Here is a 14,089-nt window from a genome sequence, read left to right as displayed (position 1 = left end):
TAGCAATAGGGGTGAAATTTCAGATTGAAACTTTTGGAAAGTATCTTTCATCATCCTAGAGCGGAAGTTTCTCTAGTACGATACAATATTAAAGGCGTCCCGTGAGACTCGACGAATGCCAGGAAATTCAGCAGCATCCCTTTTCCCACCGGAATGTTAATAATTATTCACATATACGCAGTATTGTTGTAATCTGAACACAAAATTTCATCATTTTTGGCATATATTTCACATTTTCTGTTTTTTTTTCTCTGGAAAGAGAAACAGCAATATGTACGCGTAAATATTTTATGAAACAAAAATAGAAGCTACTGAATTGTGCAAACATTTTGATTTTTCTTTCATGTTTATTCATCCTTACAAATTTTTTAATATCACTAATGCTTGTTTGCCAAAAATGTTCTTTTTTTAAATTACTTTAATATATAATTTCGAATAATTTTTATAATTGACAGCGCAGAAATTTGTCTAATCAATATCCCGTCTGAGACATTGGGACTTTTTTAATATCCAGAAAGCTTTAAAGCAGAGATGAGAAAGACATTCTGTAATCTGAATAATCGGATTGCTTTGCTCGTCAGACAAATTCGATATTCGGTTGACCGAGGTCAATCGCCTTTTTTCGAGGATATGGACATTAATAATATGCACATACGTGCACGACAATCCGCACGACGGTTAAATCTTTCATCCCTGTGAACAAATCGCGTTACTTCATTATTCCCGAGGCGGGTTCAATTATTGCAGCGAGGTATCGACCGTTCACCGAAGTTACACCGTGCTTGACGAAGCGATCATTATCTCCTCCATGAGTATCGGTGTGCGTCGTGTACTACTAAAATTGGACTTTGCATTGAGTCGAGCAAACGATAACGGGGTAAAATCAAAAACTCAACTAACGAAGACAGTAGGGGACTGGTTGTGAGAAAATTATTCACCGCTAAATTCCGTATTTCGCGAGCAAACGCGATCGCTGAAGCTGGATAGAGCTCGAGTTCTTCGATAACGTTGACAATAATCGTTCTTAGCTCGAGATGATCGGCGGTTAATTTTTTTTTTATCTCGAGACATTGATAGATAGGTTCTCAGCGACTACGGTAATAAATCATCAGCCATCGATGAATGAATCTTTATTGCCGGTAATAAAGTGATGAGTCATCTCGAAAAAATCAATGTCAACGACTTTTACGAGAACGTACGTGATCTCAATGTCTCGGATGAGTACCGAAAGTAGAATCAGCGATCATATTTAATCTCCGACACGATGATTTATACATGAGGCTGCGTTTTGATATTCACTGTTAGTATTAAAAATCTGTAGTATTTGTTACGTGGCACTGGCAATGAATATATTGGAACGCGGCAAGAATTGCGTATGTTCGATAGAAGTCACGCATGAAGATCGATTGCCTACATTTTTCAGTGAAAAATAATGTTGCGCGAAAATATTTTTTAATTCTATAGAGAGAGGACGATTTTACTGAAGCTTTACTAAAAATTCAACTACTATTTAAAATCTTTAGAATGCAGAATCTTATAACTCTAAAAAGTGAAATCTTACTATTAGAAATTGAGCCATTCTTTTTCAACACTTAATTGTCACTCTTTAAATTTTACTCCAAAAATTTTAGAGAAAAAGTACGCGCGGATCTGAAAATAATTTTATTAGATCATTAAAATTATTGTGTAGAACGCTTAAATGTTAGTGACAACGCTACAAAAGTTTTAATTATTTTAATGGTTCAAATTATTTTTAGTTGCATAGATACTTTAGCAAATAACCACCGTTCTTTTCTTATATTATCTAACAGACATGTGTGTGTTCCTAAAGATTAATTATTTTGATTAATCCTAGTCCCCTCGATGAATTTAGCAAATACATGCCCGAGTAGAAATTGTAGATGGATCCTGATAAGGTCCAAGCAAGGATACCCTGATGCCTGATCAGGCAATGATGTGGAAATCCTACCAGGCCCTGATGGCTAATGTAACGTCCGAAACGTCTTCCGCCTGATCAGGAAGACCTTATCAGGGTCCTATAAATAGCCCCTTTTTGCGCCTTATATTTTTTATAGCGCAGTTCTGGTAAGGTACTAGCAGGGTTCTAGTAAGGTATTTATGCTAGGGTTAGATTAAGTTATAGACCTGCGTTCGGAAACATCACTATAGTGTCTCCGTATATCGACCCATGGATCGATTAAATTAAATATCAGTGCGCATTTTCTTTTATCCTTGCGAATCTTTAAATATATCGCAGATTTATTGTACATGTATGTATGTGTTTGCGTGTGTGTTTAGGAAGGAAAAATAAAGAGAGCGCCGCAGGCGGACTCGTTACAAAGAAGGTTTTTGCGAACAACCAACTTTGTGAAAGAGCGGCTGTTCGTTTATACTCGTCTCACATGGGTCGTAATTCCTTTTTTTTTTTTTTTTATTAAAAACGCGTGACATCGCACAGACAAACTTCTCACTTCGTCGTCTGGGTATATTATTATTCCGCAGTCAGCTTGGGGTTTGCAATTTCGATCGATCGCGTTGTCGAGTAGTTTTACGAATAACCACGACAGACGGAGCATCAATTCTCTCGTTTCCAACTAGTTCATTCTCGAGAGAGAAACAAGAGGAAGGAACGACGTTTTACTAAACCATTTGTAAACCGATCGCGCAATGAGGACCGCGTGGCGTATATATCCCATGTGCCGAATTTATAGATATCTCTCCCCCAGGATGGCGTAAAAAGAGCGTCAGTTTTACATTACTCCCGGCTAGGACGATCCGTAAAATTCCACTTCGTCCATATCCGATAACTCCCTCGTGCGCGATTTTTACACGCGGGAGCTGAATGCGCGCAGTCGCTGCAATCTCGATTAATTAATGCGACAGGATGTCCGGATTATCGAGCTATTGTACATCTGACTGAATTCCAAACCAAGAACCGAATTGCGCATGCGCCATACATTAATGTTTAAAAGTTGGTATTTATATTCTGGGCATATAATGTAACGTAATTACCAATGTCTAACAATGAATTATCATTTTATGAAAATTGATGCTCAACATAAATCATGGTATTCTACGGTAAAAGAGTCGAATTCTACGAGATTCAATTTAATTTAATTTCACACGAGAGATGCTGGGCATTTCAACAATTGTTATAGAAATATTGTTTTATAGTCCTTACAAGTGAAATTAATAATCGTAAAACAAAGCGAAATTTTATTTCGAACTTGTGACACGTATTATATATTTTCAGGTGCCCCTAAGTTTGACGCGAGTGTTAGGGAACTCTGTATTTACTGTAATTAGTAGCTCATTTAGGATGATTATGGTGCAGTTTAATAACTGTGATTAATATGTTTAGACATCAGTAAAGTTGCGTGCTGTGTCAGAGTGAACGGACCGCCATGGGGCGTTGTTAATCAACGAAAGTTAATTGCGAAGATTACATTTCTTAACAACAAGATTTATGAATCTAATAACGCGCCGGCGCGGCGCGTCGCGATCGCGGTAACAATCGCTTACACAATCCTCAGTTAAATAGGTCAAACTGCCATTTGTCAAACAAGAATTTGCGACGAGTTCGACGATTAATTTTTCTACCGAAAACATAGAGAGACACGATAAACAAAATTCACACATCGATACTCTCAATTTGTCAACAAACAATTTTAATCTGTCAAACTTGCAGGGGCAAAGCGCAACTCTGACAAAATATTCGTAGACGCGAAATGATTGGCATATACTTCTGGTTTAAATACTCGACGTAAATTGCGAACGACGTAGAATTTCGCTCATTCTCGGTATGCTGAAGTTGATGAGAAAAACTAATTTACTAGCCAGTTTTGTTGATGACACATGGCGATGAGAGAAGAAAGCGGATTGTAGGGAAGCCGTTTAAAGAGCTTCTTGCTCATCATGTACGTAGCGCGGAGATAATTATCCATCTCTCAAGCTCACGAAAATGCCAGGCATGGACAGTGCGACGGACGGGTTATCGATCCCGGGCCACGTTGCAGAAATAACTTTCGGACGGGAGTGAAGGAAACGTGAAGTTTCCCTAAACGATATTCTGGAGTGAAGCGCGACGGCAATATCGATACGTGTTCGCCGTCAAATTTTACGTATTAATAGAGCCTATACCTCGCACTCTTGTTCGATATCTCTTTCGTTTGTTCTATTTATCAGATTCTAATGCGAGGGAATACTTCAAAGTTTCGTCAAGTGTATAGCTCCTCGAATAACTGAATATCGTGGAACGGTTAGATGATTCTTTGTTCATTGTGTATGCCTGTGTGTGTTTCCGAATGTTCTGTAAATGTAGGTGTACAAAAAATGGATCCGACGCAAATCACGTTTTCATCATCACGAATAAATACAGACATCCATCTCATGTATCTACAATATCGAAATTAAAATTCAGTGAAAGTATACACCGATTTCATTTAAAAAGCGTACGTAATTGCACATTGAAAATCGCATATTTTTACAAGTAACTATATTTTACTTATATTTGATTCATCTTACTCTCTATATGTAAAAGTATCAAAATAGGAAGGGCGAGTACAAGATTTATTTCATATCTTACGTTAAAATCTGTCAGAGTGAGGGGTAAAAATCAATAAACTATTTTTAATATATTTATCTTGGTATTAAAAAATCTTGTCTCAGTACTTTTAAGTACAGAATAATTAGATGAATTATGTGAAAAAAAAAAAATTTTTATTTGCAAAAATATCGATGACATTAACATCACAGAAAAGCGTATAGCATAAAAAAAATTGTCAAAATGTACATCTATTTCATAAAAAAAAACTGAAAAACTTCATGAAATTTTTGTTTTTAAAATAAAAAATAACAAAAACATTTGAAGTGTATAATTAAGAAAGATGAGAGATGAGAGATTACGTTCTATATTTATAAGGATAATTTTCTTTTGATGGAGAGCGAACATTTTATGCGTATTTTATAAAATATTTTCACCATGTTCGCGTTTTTATTATTAAACACATTCATGATCAGTTAAAAAATGAACTTTTCTATATAAAATGAAAGTGAGGCAAACGAAATAAACGCGAGTGACTCGTCAACCATTATACAGTGGACAATATATACGACAATCGATGAAGATCCGACTGCTGAATTGTTTTTATTGAAAGCTTTTCAAATTTTGTACATAGATCGAGTCCAATCACGCGTCGATTAATGGCATGTCGAGTTTCCATTTTATCGTGTAACACACGAAAGTTTTTGTTATCAATTGTAAAAACGGTACATACATATATATACACGTGTATGAATCGTCGCAGACCTGCTGAGCCACTTTCTACATGCGGATTTTTCTATCAGTTTGGAATTGATTTTCTCTCAACACAAGAAGATCGACAGCAATAATAAATGACTGATAATAAAGACTCCTTAGAAACTGATCTATTTAGGTAAAATCTTAAAAGAAATCAAAACCTTCCTTCAATTTCAAACAGACTGTATTATTTCATAAAATTTTGAATTTATTATAATTTAAAAAATGTGTAATTTAATAGTCTAATGCCCAACTTTTATATGATAAAACTGTTATAATTATGTTTGCAGCAATACGTAATTTTTCTTTAAATTATTTCCACTCTTCAATTCCCAAAAATTCAATAAGTTCTTCAATAGATCAGTTTCGAAAATTTGCGACAAACAGTAACTCTTCTCTTCTCCGAACTTCTTTTTTTTTTTACTAAGGAAAAGAGATTGATGGAAGGATCCATAGGGGAGAAGTTTGCGGGTTTTGTTAGGTCTGAAAACGGATCAGCCTGTGTATGCATGCAGAATGCAATTTTATTGCGCATGGCGATATTGCCAAACGGTATCACGGTTCTGCGTGGAAAAATGCAACCCGGAGTTGGCTGGCCAATCGGCCGAATAATGGATGCGAAGCGGACAAGGGACGACCGGGTGGCGAGATGTTGCCAACCGGCCAACCAGCTAGCTGGTCAGTCACTGGACTGACGCGCCGCGCTGGATTGCGCATAACAGAATATTGGCACTCGCGGAACCGAATAACCGATAATAATAAGTGCCTGCCACTCACACGCCCGCCCGCCCGATCGCCCGTCATCTATCTCGCGCGCCTGAAACCTGAAGGGCTTGTTCAGTTCTCTTTCCCCTTTCCGCGCGGTTCGCAAACGATTACCCCGATATGGATTTCTGCGGATTTCCGAAACTGCCTCCCTTCAATTAATACATCGCGTGCATATACCTACTCTGTGAAAGAGACAATTCTGCGGAATGAAGTTTAGCGGTAATAACTGTTACATTTCTTTGTAAGGATGTATTGTATCTCTATTACATCTTTCTAACATTATCAAAAATTTTATTTTTTTTCTTACATCTAAGTATCTATGTAAAATTTGAGCACAATTTTCGTAGTGGTTTAGAAGTTATTTAATTTTTATATTTGTCTTGATTCTCTTATGTAAAATCGTATTTTGTATAGTTATAGTATATACTTGCAAATTTGGATGAGATTGCAGCGTTATGAATTGAATCAAATTTTTTATATATACTCCTGAAACCTTAATAAATATTTATACAAAGATTCTCTTGAATTTACTCACTTAAAAGTTTTTTATCTAAAATCGCAGCAATATTATTTATTTTGCTGCATAAAGTTGTGCAGCACATTGTTTTATTTTTGGTTTTAGGGCATATTTGTAATAAACATTTTTTAATTGATATTAGCTAATATTGGCTTTTTTTATTGATACCTTTGACATTATATATAGGTACAATCAGCAATTAAAAGATTGCAATACTTTTTTTTATATGTTCGGAATGCAACCTACTCATCCATAAGGATCAATCACTCCATAATTTTGTATAGATATTGAGAATATATATAATAATAAAACAATCTGTAAAATTTTTGTTGAATTCCTAATATTTTAAAGATAGATACTAAACACTTAATATGGACGCGATAAGAAGTTCCGCTCGCAAATTGATTCGTAATTTTTCGTCGCGTATCGTTTTCTCGAAGATCTCCATTTTATATCGAATCCGTGAAAATCGGGTCAACGCAATCCTCATGCAACTGTTTGCGAGTGACAAACGCGTGAAAATGACAACGGGACCCAACGAGCGGAATTGGAATACTTATGGCCGACACAGGTGAAACGAAGAAAAATATAAGAGAGAGAGAGAGAGGAAGAGATTCATGATCGCACGTCGGCTTAAAATTGATTGGTGAACGGAAGGCGAACAGATAGATAGATAAATAAATACAAGGAGAGAAATATATATATAATAAAAGAAAGGAGGAGAGAGAGAGAGAGAGAGAGAGAAAGGATCTTCTTTTTACAATACAAATATACATTGTACATATACATCGTCTTTGCGCGCGTGGCTTTTTTGCTGTTTAAAACGCGAATTGATCTTCTCTTCGATCGAGTTCACTTCCGCCGGATGACGCCGGATACATACGAGTATGTAGAGGAAAAGGTGGTATTATGGCACCTAATTTACATTTTATATAATAACTTGATTAATAATTAATATTTAAACCAATTTAAATATTAATTATTATTTAAATTTAAAACTTAGGTAATTACATTTGTCAAAGTGTTTTTTAATTGACTCAAAGTTAAAAAAAACTTTATTACTTAGACATTCACTAAAAAAATAGAAGTGGTAATGTGGTCTCTTCTAAAAAAATTAGTATATTTAAAAAATAGTACTTGGTTAAAAAATTAACAAAAAATTGAATATTTAAATATAGAAATGCATATACGTACATAACTTCTTCCACATCTATACTAAAAATCAAGTGGAAAGAGAGAAACGCCGACAGCAATCAGCACACTTATAGAGCGTCACAATGCAGAATGCTATTGTTTAAATTTGCATACCCCTCGAAATGTATACACAGTATAGTCCAATAAAATATCCAATTCACAACTCGTGATATTACTGCGGTAATTTAGTAGTGTTGCGTTTCAAGTCTGAAAAAATTCGGCGCGCAATTAAAAATCTACAAATGTAGTTATAAATTCACACGCAATTATATATTATAGAAGCACCCAAGATCCAGCTTGACCGTTACGGCATGTTCTCATCAGTATTCACAGTCAAATAAAATGTTAAATAATGAACAAATATACATATACTTATGTATAATAATAATACGCTCAAATTTAAGAATAATGAGGAAATATACTATATGTCTATATGTATGTAATTAAATGCTAAAATGTACCTTAAAAATATTTTAGAATGCTTTAAAATAAAAATGCGTTGTAATAAATACTGATTATTGTGTATTGGTATATTAGCATCACGGTATAACAGCGAGTTATTGAACAAATAATTCCATGAATAATCATTAGAATGTCACCTAATAGAGAGAGCGGAGGTATTAAGAGGGTCATATCTACAGTTACCATAATACCACCTTTTTCTCTACGCAAGCGTTAATGCTGCAACGTACATTAATAAGTTGATAAATAAAAAGAAAAGAAATTTTAAGCATGTGCGGCACATAAAAAAATGTAAGCAGTAAGTGAGTCCGCACACATTTTCCATAACAGTAAGACGTACATACATAAGAATTAGCAAATCACAGTTGAAAGTTTTTGAAAATTCTTGACTTTAATTGGCTAATTCTTACGGTACGTTTTACTGTTGAGGAAAGTATTTGCGAGCACCTTATAACCAAATCAACTTTTTTATTTGCTACTGCTTGTGTTATTGCCTTAGTTCCTCACTATGATTGTTTCATTAGCTCACATGTGTCATTAGCTTAATAGCACCAGGCAAGGAATCAGCAGATATATTTTAAATTATGGATTTACTTGCATCACTACTGTTTCATCATCTTGATTCTTTGCTATTTTTTCTATAAAATGCACATATAATTATTAGTTATTTGAAAAATCAGCTTTACGATTGAACTCTTTTGGTTAAACGACAACATTTATGCGGAGAAATTATACGTGACATTCAAAATTGCTATTAAAAATCGAGTCAGATTTTAGTTTTTGACATACATACATATATTATTGTAATAAATGAGATATATATTTTATGTATGAACGTGTTAAAATGATTGTATCAGTTAAAAAATGAATTGTAAATGAGAGTCGGAAGAAAATTTGAGAAATTCGTGATATGTTGACGAAATCTCGCGGTCGGTTCTGGCGAAAGATTGGAATATCCGCGCGCGAGTGGATTTATTGGAATTCGAGAGATTCGGAGAGGATCTCAGAATCGTTGGAATAATTGACGCCAGCCGTCGCAGCATCACCTGGAAAAGTATCAAAATGCAAAAAGGATTCGACATCACGTAATGCGAGCCTTATGACTGCTATAAATCTTTTGGAACGAAAATTGGCATCGATAACAGTGCACAAAGCTCTGATCTGCTCGTAAAAATCATGAATCAAATATCTATTTCGCGCAAAACAAACACTTTGCCGTCGAAAAAATTATGTATCATCGTTATAATCGCAACGGCATTAATTTCGAGAAAATTTAGACTTTTTTTTATGGAGACATCGCGACTATTTCCGATCATTAAAATTCCCTTTGCTATTTACAATTAATTCAAAATGAGATAGAAATTGATATGATATTAATTAATAATATGATTGAAATCGATATTTATTTATTCCATCAAATTTGGATCATTTGCATTATTTAATAATGAATAATTCCGCTTTTATTTTTCCTCAAAAAATAATTTTGCAAAAATGTAGAATTCTTTTCGGTGATCACATTTATTTAAAAATAATAAAACGTATTATATATTAATAATACGTTAAACGATCGTTGCAGTTTTCGAAAAACTGCATATCTTCGAGCAACACATAAGCGAATACCGTAGCTTATCGCGCGTCTTATCGACATGGACATATTTGAATATACCGCGAACGCGAGCGCAAAAACGATCGTAAGTTTTCACGATAGCCCACAATTACCTACCCATAATTCACGAGCCGACATCTTTCGTGTTCTTTGCGTGCGCCTTATTCGGATCCGTTCGGCGTTGTACCTTTGTAATAAATTTACAAATTCGGTATCGCGACTATAATCAGCGTGCAATTATACTCAACGAATTTGTATATTCCTTAACTACCCATACATATATATGTTGAAATTATGATGTTTTTCAACTTTTCATGCATTACACGATGCATTAATAATTATCTTTACTGCCTGGAAAAAAGTAAAAAAATTTTTAGAAATATAAATATACATATAAGGTGACGTGTAAAAACTGAAAATTTGTAGTTTATACAAGTCAAAGCGTTGGTTACAAAATTATTTATCCACGTAACATGCGTACAATGGTATTAGTATTAAATACTAAACGAAACATTGCCGCTGTACACTATCATACGAACAGATAATTTTTTAATCAACGTTTATGATTAGTCAAACTTAAAACATTTAAAAAAAACTATTTTACGGAAAAAATGATTTACACTTTTATTATTTAATTTTTCACGAAGTATCGAATTGAGAAAGACAGTGATTTCAATTTTGCACGAACAATTGGGTATGAAAAAGCTATCGGCACGATGGGCGCCGCGTTTGCTCACTGTGGATCATAAGCGCGAGCGTGTAACGATTTCAAAACAATATTTGGAGATGTTTCAACGTAATCCAGATGAATTTCTGCGTCGAGTCATTACTGTGGACGAAACATGGATCCATTATTTCACACCCGAGACGAAGGAACAGTCAAAACAATGGAAACTTCACCGGGTGAACCAGCTCCGAAGAGGAGCGTGAAGTCGGTCGGAAAGGTGATGGCCACAGTTTTTTGGGATGCATGCGGTTATAATATAATTCATATCGATTACCTTCCGTCGAAGCAAACGAATGGCGATTATTACGCAGCCTTATTGGACCGTTTCAACAACATTCTAAAGAAAAAACGTTTCCATTTGGCAAAGAAGAAAGTACTCTTTCATTAAAACAATGCACACTCGTGCTTAGCACCAAATGGCCAAATTCAACAAATTCCGCTACAAATTGTTTCCCTATTCAGCAGATTTAGCCCCCTGCGACTATTTCCTGTTTCCAAACCTGAAGAAATGGTTCGGAGGATAGAGATTCACCACCAGAGAGCAGCTGATCGCCGAAATAGAGGCTTATTTTGAAGGGTTGGACAAATCATATTATTCGGACGGCTTGAAAAAGTTGGAGAATCGTTCGATCAAGTGTATCGAGCTGAAAGGAGACTTGTTGATGTTGAGAAATAAAAATAAATCGATCAAAAGGATACGTTTTACTATGTTTTTCTAAAAACTTATTGACTTGCCCTCGTGCAAACTTGAACGTTTCGGTTTTCGGTGAAGTGATCATTTCGTTAACTGCTAATGATGGTTTGAAGAAAACTGAAACGTTCAAGTTTGTTTCATACTTTTATATAGATGTAAAAATTTCTAAAATATAATTAAATTCAAATTGCGCTTCAATTATCGCACCGTTTTATTTGCTCTCATAATCTGTGTGTATATTAAATTAATTTTAATTATGATTTGTTTCAAGAGAGAACAATAAAGTATTTTATATAATTTATTACTAAGTTACAGCTTATATTATATTTAATTTCGATCGTTATTCTGAATATACTGGATCAATTTATATTTATATATAATTAATTATATGTTTATAATATAATATTTACTTTGGCCAGAACGATAATTTTTGTTAGCGAGACTACGACAGGAATTATGTAAATAGAAACAAAAGTACGTTGACATAAGATCTGATAACGTTTCTACGATCGACCAACCATCCCTCTTTCATTGCAGTGCAAAAACTGAAGGGTCTGGGGCGCACGAAGGCGAGAAGAAATGAGGTGGACGTGACACAATGACATGATGAAGAGCCTGGTGGGGATCATGTGGATAGTGTTGGTGCTCATATCAGGTATGTATGATCAATGTATAAATCGCATGCCTGGGACTCATATTAATCTGCCGATACTGATCGACGAAAAATTTCATCTTGTCACTTCCAATATCCCAATTCGTCTTTTATCTCCACATATAGAGCACGATTGTCTTTATTTTCCTCTTAAAATATGAATTAGTAGGACAAGCAATTTTTAACTCGGTTATTTTTAATGTAATGAATAATTGGATAAATGTAATGAATTCGCATATTGAGTTCTATAATTTATAAATTGCAAATTTGAATTCCAAATTACATACTAGTTTCAATTTTTATTGAAATGAGGAATTTAAATGGATAATTTCATCTGGTTTTTTTAATCGGATGGTTATAGTTTTTGAAGATATCGTAATAACAAAATTAATATCTACATTATTTATGGAGAAATTGAAGCAATCAATTTTTAATTGTGTCTACTTATATTTATACTACTGTAATAAATAATTAATTTTAAAATATCACATGCACTTTTCTTTCCTCTCTCCTGAATTTTATATTTTTCACTTGTATCACTTTTCTCGCGGGGATGCTGTATGTCACACTGGACATGAAATAATTAAATAGATTACAATAAATGGATATAGTGCAATTTATATTGCACATATATAACACAATTAGTCAAATCGCGCGCGCGTTCTATTTCCCTTCCTAATAAATAAAAATTTTCTAGCAAATATGTAAAAACATCTTTTGTCTCGATATTTTTCTCTCCATTTTATGGGGAAAGACACGCACAAAAATGCAAAATGTGTTCGCGAATATTACTCTTGCGTGCATACGCAAATAACGATTGTAAATGTTACACGTGGACGCGAAATCTACTTGAGGCTCGTAAAGCGTTTTTCATGTCCCGCGAGTGTATTTGCGGGTTCAAAGTCGTCATAATCCACACAGAGACGGTCTCGTCGTGGATATGGCTGTGGTCTATGATGCGTACATTATCGCGGTTCGTGAGTACAGACACACACATAAATGGTTGTCCACGTTTACGATTGCATTTCTCCGCGTTGTTCTTGCGCACGTGGAGTACACTCGTGAGACGACCGTATAACATCATTTCGTTCTCCTCTCTTTTTTTTATTGGAAAAATTGTGCACGAGTACGTTTGTTAAACGGAGCAAATGACACGATTACGAAATCAGACCTTCAAGTGCAATTCCGTTTAGAGAATTAATTATCGTTTCGTATATATCTATATATGTGTATGGTTGCGCGCGTGGTTGTCAGATATTCAATAAATAATATTTGTATTAATTGAAATTTCATCGAGCAAAATGTTCTGGTTGTGAACCAATAAAAGGATCCGATAAGAATGGCATTTTGATGAGGCTAAATAAAATTTTTTATCAACATTAATACTTAAATATTACTTATAGAAATAAATAACATGGCTAATAGTTGACAATCACGCGCGTAATTATGGCTGTGTTCCATTTTACTGTCAATGCTAAAAGTCCTACAGCTGCGAATTTTGAAACACGATTTATATACATATATATATATATATATATGTATATATGCAAAACAATAATTCATTCTCTAAATATATATTATTTACTTGTCTCATTTTTCTTGCAGTGGTGCGTATGTTGTACTAGATGTGAAACAGCTAAGTTAACAAAATGTTTAATTAATAAAATGGGCTAAAAACGCAAGTTCTTAACTACAAATATTTACTGGCTTTCAAATTTCAAAATATATAATTATACAAATGTTTTATCCTAAAACTAGGACCTTTTCAATGTGTGTTACCGCATATATTATAAAAACAATTCTATCTTATATTTATACATATTAAATATTAAAACAGAGTTAAAAGTCTTGTAAATTATGGTGAATACAATTTGATGACATTCTAAATTATATTCACCGTTATTTACAAGACTTTTAACTCTGTTTTAATATTTGACATGTGCCATGTAAATATAATGTAAGGTAGGATTTGTTTTATATGCGCTAACCAACATTGAAAATGTCCTAGTTTAAAGTCCTAGTTAAAATTGTACAAATAAAACATTTGTACAATTATACACTTTGAAATTTGAAAGCCAGTAAATATTAGTAATTAAGAATTTGCATTAACTTTTAGCTCATTTAATTAATTAATTATTTTATTCAATTGAGCTTAATACATTGTTCCTTA

General features: G+C 34.0%; 1 protein-coding gene across 1 annotated transcript in view; it reads left to right on the top strand.

The window, feature by feature from the left end:
- nAChRa3 (nicotinic acetylcholine receptor alpha3 subunit) overlaps positions 1–14,089 on the top strand; it is a 73,486-nt gene that overhangs the window by 40,448 nt on the left and 18,949 nt on the right. Inside the window, exon 2 of the mRNA XM_018538846.1 lies at positions 11,805–11,922. Coding sequence (XP_018394348.1) covers positions 11,871–11,922 — 52 coding nt within the window. The 5' untranslated portion in view covers positions 11,805–11,870. The remainder of the gene's footprint in view (positions 1–11,804; positions 11,923–14,089) is intronic.

Source organism: Cyphomyrmex costatus, unplaced genomic scaffold (genome assembly GCF_001594065.2).
Source record: "Cyphomyrmex costatus isolate MS0001 unplaced genomic scaffold, Ccosl1.0 scaffold199, whole genome shotgun sequence".
Taxonomy (NCBI): domain Eukaryota; kingdom Metazoa; phylum Arthropoda; class Insecta; order Hymenoptera; family Formicidae; genus Cyphomyrmex; species Cyphomyrmex costatus.
Note: the sequence above shows the minus strand (reverse complement) of the source record. Positions and strands in the feature narration are given on the sequence as shown.